Source organism: Microcaecilia unicolor, chromosome 3, assembly GCF_901765095.1.
Source record: "Microcaecilia unicolor chromosome 3, aMicUni1.1, whole genome shotgun sequence".
Taxonomy (NCBI): Eukaryota; Metazoa; Chordata; class Amphibia; order Gymnophiona; family Siphonopidae; genus Microcaecilia; species Microcaecilia unicolor.
Window position 1 is genome coordinate 465,341,364 of NC_044033.1, and position 16,874 is coordinate 465,358,237.

A 16,874-nucleotide genomic window follows, 5' to 3' on the forward strand; every position below is an offset into this window, starting at 1 on the left:
GCGTCTACTCATCATCTCCCCCTGGAACAACACAGTGCAGTAGCTGCTCTCTGTAGCTTCCTGCTTCAGACCAGATATACCTCAGCTGCTCTCTTCTTACTTCCATTCCCCAGCAGCCTTCAGCTAATCCCTGTGGGCCACAGAAGAAGCACTATCTTCAGTAAATTCCTGTAGTGCTGCAGAAGCAGTGTCTCCAGCCAGTCCCTGCAGGTCAATGGGAGAACTGGGGATCTGAGCCTGCCTGCAGGAGAATGTGGAGGCACATACTGTAACATAGAAACATAGAAAAATGTAGGCAGATAAAGACCATGAGGGGCATAATCGAACGGCACTGGCCATCTATATGGCCGGCGCCGCAAAGAGCAGTACCGAACCGTATTATCGAAAAAGATGGCCAGCCATCTTTCATTTCGATAATACAGTTGGGAACAGTCAAATGTCAGAGATGGCCAGGTTTGAGATGGCTGGCATCGGTTTTCACCAATAATGGAAACCGATACCGGCCATCTCAAACCCGGCCAAATCCAAGGCATTTGGTCATGGGAGGGGCCAGCATTTGTAGTGCACTGGTCCCCCTCACATGCCAGGACACCAACCGGGCACCCTAGGGGGCACTACAGTGGACTTCAAAAATTGCTCCCGGGTGCATACCTCCCTTACCTTATGTGCTGAGCCCCCCAAATCCCCCCCAAAACCCACTCCCCACAACTGTACACCACTACCATAGTCCTTAGGGATGAAGGGGGGCACCTACATGTGGGTACAGTGGGTTTGGGGGGGGTTTGGAGGGCTCCCATTTACCACCACAAGTGTAATAGGTGGGGGGGATGGGCCTGGGCCCACCTGCCTGAAGTGCACTGCACCCACTAAAATCTGCTCCAGGGACCTGCATACTGCTGTCATGGAGCTGGGTATGACATTTGAGGCTGGCATAGAGGCTGGCAAAAAAATGTTTTTTATTTTTTATTTTGGGTGGGAGGGGGTTGGTGACCACTGGGGGAGTAAGGGGAGGTCATCCCCCACTCCCTCCGGTGGCCATCTGGTCAGTTGGGGCACCTTTTCGAGGCTTGGTTGTGAAACTAAAAGGGACCAAGTAAAGTCGGCCAAATGCTCGTCAGGGCCGACTTTCTTTTTTCCATTATTGGGCAAAGTTGGCCATCTCTTAAGCATGCCCCCGTCCCGCCTTCTGTACCCTGCCGACACGCCCCCTTGAAGTTTGGCTGGCTCCGCGACGGACTGCAGTTGAGGCCGGCCAAAATCGGCTTTCAATTATGTCAATTTCGCCAGACTTGAGAGATGGCCGGCCATCTCCTGATTTGTGTTGGAAGATGGCCGCCCTTCTCTTTCGAAAATAAGCAGGCATATCACCTATCTAGTCAGTCCATCCATGCCATCAACTCTCCCTATCACTCCCTATCCGATGCACTTGTTCCAAGCTCTCTTGAATTCAGAAACTGCTTTTGTCGTCACTTCTTCCACAGGATGGCTGTTGCACAAATTCACCACTCTTTCCCAGAAGATGTATTTCCTCAGATAACTTCTGAGTCTATCCCCTCTCACCGTCATCCTATGCCCCCTTATTCCAGAGCTTGCTTTCAATTGAAAGACTCGCCTCCTATGCATTTATGTCATGGAGGTATTTAAATGTCTATCATATCTCCCCCTCCTGCCTTCCTTCCAAAGAATACATATTGAGTTTGTCCCCATACACTTTATGACAAAGACCAGTGACCATTATAGGAACCACTTTCTAGACTGACTCCTTCCTGTTTATATCTTTTTGAAGGTGCAGTTTCCAGAATTGTACGCAATTTCTAAATGAGGTCTCACCAGAGTCATATACAGGGGCACTATCACCTCCTTTTTCCTACTGGCCATTCCTCTCCCTACATACCCAAGCACCCTTCTTGCTTTTTCTATCACCTTTTCTACTTGCTTGGCCACCTTAAGATCATCATATATGATCACAACCAAATCCCACTTTTCTTTCATGCATAAAAGTTCTTCACCCCATAAACTGTACCATTCCATCGGGTTTTTGCAGCCCAAATGCATGAATCTGCATTTTTTAGCATTAAATCTAAGCTGCAAAATTACAAACCATTTCTCTAGCTGCACTACTTCCTTCCTCATGTTATCCATACCATCAGGGGTGTCTACCCTATTGCAGGTTTTGGTATCATCCGCAAAAAAGGCAAATCTTACCAGACAGCCCTTCAGCAATATTGCTTACAAAAATGTTAAAAAGAACCAGCCCAAGAACCAAACCTTGTGGTACACCACTGGTAACATCCTTTTCCTCAGAATGAGTTCCATTTATAACTAACCTCTGTTGCTTTCCACTCAACCAGTTCCTAACCTAGTCAGTCATTTTATGACCCATTTATTAGTTGTCTATGAGGAACCGTGTCAAAGGCTTTGCTAAAATCTAAACAAACCACATCTAGCACTCTCCCTTGATCCAACTCTCTGATCACCCAATCAAATAAATTAATCAGATTTGTCTAACAAGATCTCCCGCTAGTGAAACGATGTTGCCTTGGGTCCTATAATCCATTTGATTTCAAAAACTTTACTATTCTCTGTTTTAAAAGTGTTTCCATTAGTTTACTTAGAAGTCATACAAACCGGCCTATAGTTCCCAATATTTTCCTTACTTCCACTTTTGTGGAGAGGGGCCACATCTGCTTTTCACCCCCAACTCTAGGGAACATTCAACAATTGCTAAAAATGCATCTGTTTGTAAAAGCCTTTTTCGATACATGAGGACTTATCTGTCTGATTTTTTTTCTTTTTCTTTGTGGTTAAAGCCATTTTGTTGATCATGTTTAATCATCATATGCTTAGAGATTGTTACATTTCTGGGACCACGTATGTGACTATTGTTACAAGGCGGGGGGATATAAATGTAGTAAATAAATAAATAACATTGAAAAGGTCAGCAAGCACAACCACTAGAACTTCCCTAAGTTCCTTCAGTACCCTCAGATGCACACCATCCAGCCCCATCACTTTGTCTACCTTTAGTTTAGCCAGCTCCTCATGAACACAGTCCTCTGAAAATCATTCGACTACCACCTCTCCATTCCTATTTGTGTTTGTCTTCTGCGGTCCTGCTCTCAGTCCTTCAGATGTGAACACAGAACAGAAATATTTGTCATACAATTCCACCTTTTCTTTATCAGCTTCTACATATTCCTCATGTCATGAAACACCTAGCCACCCACCTGGGGCTACCCTGTGGCCACTTAGAGGGCCTATCCCCAGCACAGCTCAGGTCCACCTGCACCTGCTACTTGTGTTCTACACTAGCACCCTTCTTCCACCGGCTGGGTCACAACCACCTCTGGGCGAGTATCCCGCTCTCAAATTATTCCCAGTGATTTCTAGGTTACTGGAGCCACACTACCAGTGGTCTCACAGTTCCCAGAAAGCACTCAGAGCCAACACACAAACCACCAGGATTCTTTATCAGTCCAGATGAAGAGGCAAGAAACTGAAAATTGTTTATTGTCTGAAAAATTAGAACAATGAACAGGAAAAGGGCAATCAGCAGAACAATATCAAGTAACTGAAATATGTATAAATTATAACAGTATCTAAACATTTATATACTAACTAATTAGTACCTGGGAAGATCTGGACATATAACTGTTCTCTGAGCCTCAGCAAAGAGATTCTACTCTCTTTTCTTCCTGGCCACATCATTGTAGGTCTATTCTCTGTAACAGCTTTAAGCATAAACATGCACCACCTGCTGGCCAAACTAGAGAAACACACTTCAAAAATTAAGAGTTTTACAGGCTTAAAATCCCCACTGTTCTGTCACACCTCACCTTCAGCTTTGAGACTCACAATGACACTTTTGCACTTTCTCCTATCACTAACATATCAGAAAAATGTCTTGTCCCCCCCTCCCCCATTTTACCATATTGGTTAGTTTTCCTTCCATTTGCTTCTTTGCTTTCCTGACTACTCCATCAGCTTCTCTTAGCTTTTCCAGATATTGTCGCCTGTCTTCCTCTTTCTGCGATCTCTTATAGTTTATAAAGGCTAACCTTTTTTTCCTTACCTTTTCAGCTACTACTTTTGAGAAGTAAGTGGCCTTCTTTTCCTCTTACTTTTACTTACTTTTCTTTAAAAAAAGGTTTATTGCCCTTACAATAACTCCTTTCAGTTTTGCCCACTACTTCTTCCATATGTTCCCATCCAGACAGCAATTCCTTGAGATAATCCCCCATCTGAATAAAGTTAGTCTAGAACCTTCATTTATGAATGAACCCTCTCCAAACCTATCTTAATATTAAGCCACATCATCTGGTGAACACTGGATGCCAGATGATCATCTACTATAACATCAGAAACACTCTTTCGATTAGTAAATATTAAGTCCAGTATGGCCCCATCCCACATGGGTTCTATTACCAACTGCAAGAATAGTGCCCCCCTCCCTGTGGAGAATCTAGGATTTCCCTGCTTCTTAAAGACCCCACAATAGGGATACCATAATCAACATCTGGCATATTAAAATCACATATTAATAGTGTTTCCCATTGCTTCCCCTTTCATAGCTATATTTTTAGTGCCTTCAATTAAATCTCTGTCCACTTCTTTTGTCTGTGAAGGAGGCCTACATATCACACTAATGTAAATACATTTGACAGTCCCTCTTTCAAGATTGTAGCCACATATAATAGCATAGCCCATGAATAATGGGGGCCAAGATACAGTAACATGATGGACCAGTCAGTCCAGAAGAGTGTTGGTAAATGCTCTACAAAAGGATTTGGAGTGCTGCCCTGGAGAAAGATATGAAGATGGATTCAAGGAAGAGCGACTGTTGCTTGGACGAGGAAGTTGGGGAGTTCAAAGGATGATGAAGACTGTTGGAGGAAAAAGGGAGGGAAAATGTGGGGTAGAAATGAACCGTAAATAAATAAAAAATAAATAAATAAATCATAAATTAAGCCTGCCTTCTGAGAAGAGGAAGAGTGAATGAAAAGGGGGGAAGGGCTTTCTATCTCTCACCCACCCCTTCTCCCAGGAAGCAGGTTTATTTCCCCTGTCTCTTAAGCTGTGTGCCCATTACCATTGCTTGGGGAAGAAAGAAGAGCTGTTTCTGGGCGTCTGAGGTAAGAAAAAGGATTCAGTCTGCCTGCCGGGAAGGTGCTAAGTGCTTCTGTATTAACCAGGAGCAGGAACCACGTGTTAGTGTTAACACATGACCAGTGGAGTAGCAAGGGGGGCTGCCACCCGGGGCAGTTTGCCATTGCACCCCCCCCGGGTGCAACTCGATGACATCCCGCCCCCCTGAGCACATCAACACCCCTCCGACCCAGTGCCTACCCTCCACAACTCTGTCCAATCAGCTCCCGCACCCTACCTTTAAAGAAATCTCAGAAGCCGTGGTGAGGCGCAGCGCCTCGCGCCTGCATGTAAAAGAAGTGTGGATCTTCTCATCGGGCCTTCTCTCACTCTGTCCCGCCCTTGCGGAAATAGGAAATTACATCAGCAGAGGGCGGGACAGACAGAGTGAGGGAAGGCCCGATGAGAGGATCCACACTTCTTTTACATGCGAGGCGCTGTGCCTCGCCTCGCCAAGGCTTCTGAGATTTCTTTAAAGGTAGGGTGCGGGAGCTGGTTGGACGGAGCTGAGGGTAGGCACTGGGTCTGGGGGTGTTGATGCACCGAGGGGGGTGTCATTGTGCTGCACCCGAGGGGGGGGAGCTGGCAGGGAGCACCCCCTTGAGCTGACACCCGGGGCGGACCACCTCCCGCCCCCCTTGCTACGCCACTGCACATGACCTGCAATAGAAAATACTGGTAATGTCCCCAATAGATGCCATATTCAATTGACATTTATAGTGGGATAAAGCCCCGTGTTAAGCCACAGTAACAGCAAAGGACCTTTATTGGCTGACAAAGACATATATGGGAGTGGAGTAGATAATCGAATCGCTCATGGAAGAAAATGTTTATCAACACTGGAAAAACTGAAAGTGGACAAAGCCATAGGCTGGATGAGATAGATATGAAGGAGCTCAAAAAGATTCTAGTGGACCTCTTAAAGATTTGTATAATATATCCTTGAAGTCAGGGGAGGTTCCATTGGATTGGAGAAGGGCAGATGTGGTCCCTCTCCACAAAAAATGGTGACAGAGAGGAAATGTGAAACTACTGACCAGTAAGCCTCACTTCAGTGGTAGAAAAAACTATAGCGGCACTGCTGAAGGAAAGGATAGTTCCTAGAATCCAATGGCTTACAATATCCAAGGCAACATGGTTTCACCAAAAGGAAAATCATCCCAAACAAATATGACTGATTTCTTTGACTGGTTGACCTGAGAACTGGATCAAGGGCATGTGCTAGATGTGGTTTGGACTTCATCCAAGCCTTTGATACTTATAGGAGGCTTGTGAATAAATTGAATGGGCTGAAGTTAGGACCCAAAGTGGTGAACTGAATTAGAAACTGGTTGACTTGCAGACATCAGAAGGTGGTAGTGATGGAATTCACTCAGAGGAAAAAATGTGAGTAGCAGAGTGCCCCAATGATCATTATTTGGGAGAAATCTATTCAACACATTTGTGAGTGACATTGCCAAAGGGTTGCCTTTTTTCAGATGACACAAAGATTTGCAACAGCTTGGACAACATGAGAAGTGATCAAATTAGAAGCATTTTTTAATGTTAAGCAGTTAAAATTTAATGCAAAAAGTGTAGAGTGATACACACAGAGTGTAGAAACTCAAAGTTGTACTTGCTAGGGGCTGAGAGGCTGATAAGCATAGACTGGAAAAGGACCTTGTGGTGATAGTGTCGGTGGATCTTTAAGCAGAAAAACAATTTGACAAGGTGGTAAGCTATAGCCAGAATGATGCTAGGCTGCATAGAGAGAGAGGCATATCCAGATGAAGAGAGGAGGGGTCAATGCCTTTGGTGAGGCCTCATTTGGAGTATTGTGTTAACTTTTGGAGGCCATATCTTGCTAAGGATATCAAAACACTTAGGTTGTTCAAAGGAAGGCAACAAAATTGATATAGGGCTTGTGCCAAAAGCTGTATTTTTATTTACGTATTTATTTGTTACATTTGTATCCCACATTTTCCCACTTATTTGCAGGCTCAATGTGGCTTACAGAGTACCGTAGTGGCGTTCGCCAGTTCTGGTATGAACAAATACAAGGTGTTATTGCTTTAGAATAGGGTTCATATATGGTTGATATAATGGGGAACTTAGGGAGGAAGGGGGAATTGGTTGTGTCCAATACGATCTTTAGTTTTGTTGTGTTGCAGGTAGTCAGTCTTTTATGTTGGATCAGTGGGATATGCCTTCCCGAACAGGTTTGCTTTTAGTTCTTTCTGGAAATTGAGGTGGTCGTACTTTGTTTTTACTATTTTTGGCAGAGCGTTCCATAGTTGTGCGCTTTAAATAGGAAAAGCTGGATGCATACATTGATTTGTATTTGGTATGTTCGTGCTGATCTTGTTGTTTCTGGTTCATAGGTGTATGAGAAGAGACTTGAAGATTTCAATATCTATACCCTAGATTAAAGAAGGGATGGGGTATATGACATAGATATTTAAATACTTAAAAGGTATTAATATGTAAACTAATCTTTTTCAGGGATAGGGATGCGATAGAACTAGAAGTCGTGAGTTGAGCTTGCAAGGTGGGAGACTTAGGAGCAATGTCAGGTACTGCTGTTTCACAGAAAGGGTGGTGGGTGCCTGGAATACCCTCCTGCAGGAGGTTGTGAAGACAAAAACACTGACAAAATTCAAGAACATAAGGGAACATTATATAGAAAAAAGATGGAATCCTATTAAAGAAAAAGTTAAAATGACCTCATAGCTGGAATGAACTTTGACATCATCTTCAGAGGTTGGGAAGTAAGACCAATGCCAGCTAGACTTCTACAGTTTGGGTCCCATAAATGGCAAAAACAGATTAGGATCAAGGTTGGATTGGGCTTTGATGGCAACTCCAGTAGTTGGGAAGTAAGAACTGGTGCCAGACATACTTCTATGGTCTGTGCCCCATACGTGTCAGGGAGAGACAGAGCATGCATACCAGTGTTTAATCATGAAGAAATGAAACCTGCACAGTGTGCCAGATTCAACTCTGGCCACCTTTTTGGGCAGGAGGAATGGACTGTGCAGGTTTTTATCTGCTGACATTTTCTATAGACCCCTTTTACCAAGCTGCGACAAAAGGGGACCTGTGCTGGCGTTGGCACGTGCTTTTGATGTGCGCCAAGGCCCCATTTTACCACAGTGGGTAAAAGGATAGGTCTTTCTTTTTTGCAGGAAATGGCCATGCGGCAAGTGAAGCACTTGCCGCACAGTCATTTCGGGGGGGAGCCCTTACCGCCACCCATTGAGGTGCCGGTGAAGGCTCCCGCAATAACCCGGCACTAGTGCGCTCTGTGATATTATTACAATTATACAAGAAATGGAATTAAATATATGTCTTTGAAATATGTTAATAAAAAGAGGGAAATAAAGCCAGACATGAAATCTATCTGAGTTTTCCACTAATAAACCGTCTCTAATTCGTTAATTTTCATTCAGGTGTGAAATACCTCTAAGTCAGCATGTCTGCTTCATTCTTTATGCCCTGATTAACAACCTTTATCATCAGTGATAAACAAAAGCAAGACTATTAACAGAAAATGAGTTCTGGTTCTTTATTTTACACTTTAATTGTGTTTTTTTTAAACAAGTATGACATGCAAATTAGTATAGGACTGCAATGTCTTGAGTTACTATCCAGTATGTCTATGGCTGAGAAATTTGGTCAATCATCTTAACACAGAGCTTATAAATATTACTTGTTTTTCAGACCATATATACACAAACATGAGGCACAAAGGAGGTAAAAATGTTGCACACCAATTTTGGTTCCTTATTGGCACCTGCTGAGCACCAATTTATAGAATTGCCTCCAAAGTGTATATATTCATTTTATTTTTGAAAGACATTTCTATATTCTATGCTTTTAGCCTTGTAAGATCACTCTGTCAGAATATTGTTTTGGAAGGTTGATTTCCTAATAGACAGCTTATACAACTGCCAAGGGGGGTGGCCAACCCTGCACCAAAAGTGCACTTCAGTGGCTGCTTCTGTGTGGCCACAGTATTGTTTAAATATAAGCAGTCAAACATCAAATTGGAGACAACGATGACTATGATTTTGGTGGTTCCTCCCTCAAACTACCTAATTCTCAGACTGCACAATAGCAGCCTTCTTGGCTCATCAAAGTCTGTCAGTCTTCTTCCTCTATACATTGTGAACCATTCATCCAATTTTCATTACACTTTCGGCCACAGATAGTAGAATACTCTGTGACCCCTGGCTCCTAATTTTTCATGTGCTTTATCGTTTCCTTTTATCCTAGTTATGGTGGACCAAGTAGTATTATTACAACCTTAACATATCTATAGTGCTACTAAGGGGGCATTTATCAATGTGGACTACCATTAAGACGTGTTGTTTTACCAGTAAGTCATGCTATTTTACTACAGGTTCCATTTTATGCAAAGAGACCCAGTAACTAATAACTGATGTTAAACAGTAAAATGCCATACCTTAACAGTAGCCCATATTTGGGCATGTAAATGGTGCTATTCTATAATACTGCACCCAAATGCTCCATACCCACCCATGGCCATGACCCCTTTCGGGTTAAGTGCTTTGGGATTTAGGCACTCAGGGTTATAGAATAGAGTGCAGGTAGATGCATGCAGAAATCCTTATTAGTGCCAATTAATGTCAATAATTGATTCTTAGCATCCAAATATTGACTGTAACTGGCTCATTAAATATTTAAATTGCATTCAGATTTCAGGATCACAAGCAAATTTTGGTGTCCAACTTTGGGCAAACTTTACAGAATCTGGGGGATAATGGCTGAATGGTCCATCTAATCTAATATGGGCAAATTCTGCTTTACTGATACACAGCCCATTTGCCTGGACGCTTCTGGGTCCGGGGTCCAAGTGGGCTGGAGCCCCCGCAAAGGGATTACCTTCTTCTCCCCCAGGAACCTGAAAGTCAAGGTCCAAACCCCTGTGGGAAGCAAGGCTGGCAGTTAAAATACGCTGTCTTGAGGGATCAGCGATACAATGTCCACTCTGTAGTCAGCAGTTTGAACTCAGTTTATTCTTCAGCTTGAAACCACAGGAACATTTCAACTGCATAAAAGGTACCCTAAAGCAGGATTATGTAAAATTTGTGCAGGCTCCTGTCCTTGCCTATCCCCAAAGACAGTGTTCCAAAGGTTTGGCTCCTTTCTGTATCTCAGGTCCAGACCCTCGTGGCCTGACCTCCATCCAGGGTGACTTACAGCACCAACAGCTGCTAGCGTGGCTTAGTAAACAGGGGGGTAAGTTATAAAACAAATAAGTATAATGAACCAAACCCCCCTCCCAAACAAAAACAAAATCAGGAAGAAGTTTGGAAAACAAACAAAATTTTTTCTTGGCCATGCACATCCCTATTAGTTGTCTGAAAATTGTATTAACTCAGAGTGGTTAAATATAAGAACTTTCTTCCCTAGTCCACATACTTATAGCCATATTTAGTAGAAACAATACACTTTGGTGGGGGAAGAAAATAAAGCACATTTCCATGCATTACGTTCTATGAAAAAAGAACCTTAGAAAAAGCAGATGCAAATGCTTTGAATACTTTTTGCCTGCTGCAAGTTTCTCAGTGAAAATATGCATTTTCATTTGCTTTGAAATTTGGGGAAAGGTCATTAGGTTAAAGGCATCTGATGACTTTGCACCAAAATGCACACTTCAAACATTTCTCCCTTTTGAAATAGAAAAGTCAGATGTGACAAAGCACAGATTCCATTGATCTGGCTGGCTACAGCCAGTATAGGTACCCTTTTACTAAAGAACATTAACCCCTGGATTCTATATGGCGCGCCTACAGATCTGCGCCAAAATCCAAGCAAATTAGCTTATTATGCCAATTAAGTTTCATGCATTAATAAGCTAATCAGCATTGATAACAGTTCTTAACAAGCAATAATTAGCACTAATTGGCAATAATTAGAATGTACGCCCACAACTCGCTAAGTGCATTCTGTAATGCAGTGGGCCTAACTTCTAATGCTTGCAGGGCAAAAAGGTTATAGGCGGGAAAAAGGGCATTTCATTGGCATTCCAAAATTTATACGCGTAGTTATAGAAAATGGCCTAGTGTGCCTAAATCTATGTGCCAGGATTTATGCCACATTTTTGTGGGTGTAAATGGAGGCATATATTTTAGGTGCTGAGATATCAAGTAAGCATATTCTGTATACCGCGCCTAAATTTAGGCGCTGCTTATAGAATATGCTTAGTCGGCATTGATTTCCACACTGATTTTTTAGGTGCCATATATGGAATATCCCCCTAAGCCCTTAATGCGCAATTAACACATGGAAACAGGATATAACGTGTGATTAATACATGGAAAGAGGCTACCATGTGACACTGTTAAGGGGTTTTGAGGTAGTTTGCCTGTTTTCACATGTTAAACCATGTGCTACTGCATTTTTCAGATTTTTTTCCCTCTGGGGGTGTGGCATGGGTGGATAACAGGTGTGGAAGCATTGCCAACTAACGTGTTACACTTACCATATGCTAACACAGAGTTAACGTGGGACCATTTACCGCCTCCTAAAATAGGAGATGGTAATTGATCTCGCATTAATTCTCAGCAGTATGGTGCCCTAATGCAGGCCTTCTCAACCCAGTTCTTGGGGCACATCAAGTCTCATCGGGTTTTCTGGATGTCCAGAATGAATATGCGTGAGCTAGATTTGCATACTACGGAGGAAGTGCATGCCAATATATCTAATGCAACTTCATTGTAGATATCCTGAAACTCCGATGGGACTAGATGTGCCCTGAGGACGAGTTCAGAAGCCCTATACTAATGGATCATTAACGAACAAACTGCAATAAAAATAGTGGAAACACCCCTGTTGCATCATGGTAATTGAAACTTTTATCACATTTTAATAAAAGGGTCCCATAATTTGCTATAATAATGAACATTCAAAGGTTTTTAAGGATAATTAGAGTTAAGTACTTTATTTTTCCCATGTATAATGCATACTGCATTAAAAGTCTATCATATGTTATTCCCTATTGCTATATGTAGAAAACACACTTTTATCTCTTTGTTGCTCGCAGCACGTTCTCAGAGAGAAATATGATCCAGTTTTGGAAGTCTTTTCAATTCAATAAACTCATGTAAAGGAATAATACATATGGAATATTGGAAATTCAATTTTGGTAATATATGTAACAACAAATTTGTACTGAAAATATTTACATTTTTTTAAATGTAAGAAAATCAGTTCATATTCGGATATGAAATCAATAAAAATAAATAAAACCTAATTTCATAATCCCTAGGTATGCTATTTGTTGATACACTATGATGCATATTTTCAAAGGTTGCTGTTACCTGGGTTGCACGCTAAGTTTGCAGAATACTGCTTAGAGCCCATCCAGCACTTATACACGTCAGTGTTATATGTGTGTATGTGTGTGTGTAAGCGCTATTGTTCTAGAATCTTAGTTCGCAAAAGGCACATTTAGGGCTAGATTCTATGTATGGTGCCTGAAAAATCTGCACAGAAAAAAATTCCACCTAGATGTACTCTCTAAAGTACACCTAAATTTTATAGAATAGGCTTAAATTTCCATACAGTAATATAGAATATGCCGAGCGGCTTGTCACGCGACCAAATTTGGTCACATCTATTTAGGCCACACTTGGCGTAAATCCCAACACCTAAATTAGGCGCAGATCGAGTGTATTCTATATATACCTATATAGAATATATATCTATTCTATGTGCATAGATTTTAGAAACATCCATACCCTGCCCATGTCCATGTCCCCTTTTCAACTATGCAACTTTGAATTTAGGCACACCACATTGTAGAATACATTTAGTGAATTGTGTGCATTAATCTCAATTAATGACAATTAGTGCTGATAATTGCTTGTTAACATCCAATTAATAATGCTGATTAGCTAGTTAACCAATTAAGTTATATGCATTATTATAGAATACGTTTAGAGTTCCGCATGGAAATTAAGGCACCATATATAGAATTTGGGGGTTTAGGTGCTTAGATTATAGAATGAGGGGGAAAATATATATATGGTAAAAAAACGAAGTTACTTTTTCTTTTTGGCACAATGAGTTAAGGAGGTAGTGTAAAGGACTGCCCTGTTCCCATCTGATCTCCTGCTTCTCAGTATTGGCTTAACTACGCTGCTGTCCTGTCCTTACATGTTTGCTGAAATGTCCGCTGAACCTTGTAGATGCTCAGGTCTCAGTCACTGTATTTAGGACAAAATGTGTGCTAAGTGCTATTCTATAAATGATGCTGTAAGTTGGGTGCTGTTTATAGAATAGTGCTTAGCACTGGGATCTGTATCCAATTTTGGGACCTAGGATTTATACCAACTGAACCCTAGTGTACATCCCAATGCCATAATTAGGTATGGATCCCCTGAATTCTATAATACTGTGCACAACTCTTAGAAATGCCCCGACCCACCCATGCCCCTGCTAAGGCCACGTCCCATGTATGGATTGCGCAAAATATTTAGGCATGCATCTTTATAGAATAGCAACTGTAAAGATGCATGTGTAAATTCCAATGATTGCCAATTAGTACCAGTTATTGATTGTTAGCACCCAATTATTGGCATTAATTAGCTCTTAATTTGGGTGTGCCCAAATTTGTGCATACAATTTTGAGTGCTAACCCCCGGATTCTATATAGTACGTGCGGAGTTGCACATGCAATTTAATTATCTTAACAAGCCAATAAGTGCTGATAATTGCCACTTCGTAGGCAATTATTGACACTAATTGGCACTAATTAGAATTTACACACAGAACTTGCTAAGCATTTCCTTTAAAGTTCTGCATATAAATTCTAAGATGCAGAACCAAAAATGAGGCTCTGTCTTAGACGTGGAATGGGTGGGTCATGAGGGTTTCTAAAATCTATGCACTCTGATATAGAATACACCCGCTCCACGCCTAAATTAGTCACTGGCATTTACACTGAGTTTTTACTTGGCGTAAATACCTGCAACTAAATTTAGTCATGTGGATGACTATAGAAGCATATTCTATAAACTGTGCCAAACTTTAGGTGTAATTTATAGAATTCGCCTAGTTGTATTTTTTTTAGTGCTGATTTTTGCAGCACCATATATAGAATCTAGTCTTATATATAGAATTGGTAGTACTTCTCCAATTTCATAGATAGTTGTCATTCCCTAGTAACCAAGTCTTCTTTATTGTTATTATTGTATCAAGGTTTCTCTGGGTTATTCATAATCTCTACTCTTTGTATTTTCAAAGTCTCCTCTGTTTTCTAGGGCCCTGGTTTGAATGCCATATTTCCTGATCCCAGCAAAATATCTTTGGCACTGTTATAGAAAGTATCAACTACAAGGCTGATGCAAAATAAAATGGTATTTCAAATATTACCTTGGTGTTTGGGAGTCATAATTGTTGTCATAGTCCTCATAACTCTGATCATCATATTCATTACCATATCCATCATCATACCCCTATGAAAAAATGAGAGCCAAATAAATTAGAAAATGTATTGAATATCACAAAACTATATATAAAAGTCAAAAATGTATATACTCTAATGTTAACCCCCCCAATATAAACCAAGCTTGGTGCCTACCCTATATTATGTGACTAGCAATCAATTATTAATTTTGTTGACTCTATTTTGTATCAATAAAATGTATTTATTTGAAGAAATATCATTTGAGTAGAGTTAGCAGGATTATTGGCAGATACTAATGAAGAGAATTTTTTCCTAAGAAGTTCAATATACAAATGTTTCTGTTGATATCTGTAGTTGAATAACATCCACGGAAATGAAAAAAAAAATTATGTCAAGAATATATTGATTCTATAGCAGTGTTAAGAATTTTATTATTGATTCTCCTACATAAGCACGCAACTATGGAATTCACTACCAAACGCCATAAAAACAATGCACGACCTAACTTCCGAAAATCACTAAAAACCAACCTGTTCAACAAGGCATACCACAATGATCCATCCTAAATACCAGACAACGAAACTTATACCAGAACAGGACAAAACTGAGCTCTCTATACTTGATTTCCTCAGTTAATTTGCCACGAATGAACTTTAACGCATTACCACTTTATTTCCCATATGAATTCTGTATACTTGACTGCTTAATCTACCCTGTCACTTATGAACCTTAATGCAATAGCAATTTGTATTTCTCATTCCGGAAATGGTGATCGCCATTATGGCATAATGTAAGCCACATTGAGCCTGCAAATAGGTGGGAAAATGTGGGATACAAGTGCAACAAATAAATAAATAAATTATGAAACCACAGCTTTCAATATTGTTATCGGGGACTACAATCAATATAGACGTCACAGGGCTTACAGCTTTGAACATATAAAAATGGATATCTTGACCAAATACTATGAGGGTTGACATAACGCAGATATTTCCATAGAAAATTCAAGCAACAAAGAATGTTTTCATGATCTATCTATATGCTAATGGAGACTTATCACTAGAGAGGATAGACTAAGGGACCAATATTCATAGGTACTTATCTGGTTAGTAAGTGCTTTAACTGAATTAAGTACCAGAAAGAGAGATATTCAGTCAGAGAGGCCACTGAATGTGTTCTCTGATGGCCTTGGCACTATACAGATAGTGTTGGGTTTTCCAAGGGTGAAGACTGGGCAGAGCCAGAGGTTACCTGGTTAGCAGTCATAGTCAGACTACTAACTGGATAACAAACTGGAAAAAGATAGGACAGCAAAAAGGTTGATATCTGGGTACTGACACTGAATATCTGGTTTTGTTTTAACTGACACAGTCATTGTTTTACTTAACCATTGTCTGCTGTACTTAGATATCAGGATCTAATATTATAGAAATCAGTTTGGAAGGATTGGGCACCTTTTGCATGTGCAGAAAGTCAATTTTTACATGAAAACAATTATGTATGTGCATGTAGTGATTAGAAAAACCACTTACATATGGCTATGCCTCTCTCTTTGCAGCCTAGCGTCCTTATTGCTTTGGCTACTGCCATTTCACATTCTTTTGCCAACTTGACAGCCTCATACGCTATCACTCCATGGTCCCTCTCCTGCTCCAGGTACATCGTGTAAATTTTAAAGGCCCTCTTTGCGCCCCAGGAATACCCTTCTCCGGGGACAAAGGGTCTGCGCTTCCACTAGCTGTTGGGCCGACTGCCTAAATTCTTTTGATATTCCATCCCAGTGATATTTCTGTTGTGGAAGCACCAGAAGACGTAACTCTAGGATAATGCCATGACCATGGCCTTCTGTCTATCAGAATCTAAGTGAATCCTTGGTCATCTATGTACCCACATGTATTCTATTAAAATGCAACAGTAATCTATATACACACTGAGTGTCAGTTGTGTGTGTGGCTTAGTTTGTAGTATCGATGCCAGGTAAGGAATTATTGGAAATAAAGACAGAGATAGATGTCAGAAAGAAGGCTTTATTCTTACCAAGTTTTCAATTAAGTACAGACATCAAACAGATTCTGGGTTCAATTGCATAGAGCTCTGCCGTCTGAGAAGTGTTGGGGAAGACTCCAACTCTCTGTCAAAATCTTATCTCTTTTATAGCCCCAGGTCCCAATACAAGTCAATTGTGAGGTACCTTTTTTTCTAATATTTCTCAATTTCTGAGATCATACTTTCGTATCCGGCCAGATGTTCATCTGTACCCATTTCTTTTCCGTTCTATCTATTTCTAGAGATTGCCACACTTCCGTCAATGTCA

At 41.0% G+C, this 16,874-nt stretch overlaps 1 protein-coding gene across 2 annotated transcripts in view; it reads right to left on the minus strand.

Moving 5' to 3' along the window:
- Window positions 1-16,874, minus strand: part of KHDRBS2 (KH RNA binding domain containing, signal transduction associated 2) — an 852,627-nt gene that overhangs the window by 50,593 nt on the left and 785,160 nt on the right. For both annotated transcript variants that reach the window (XM_030198996.1, XM_030198995.1), the window contains one exon: window positions 14,527-14,609. In XM_030198996.1, coding sequence (XP_030054856.1) covers window positions 14,527-14,609 — 83 coding nt within the window. The remainder of the gene's footprint in view (window positions 1-14,526; window positions 14,610-16,874) is intronic.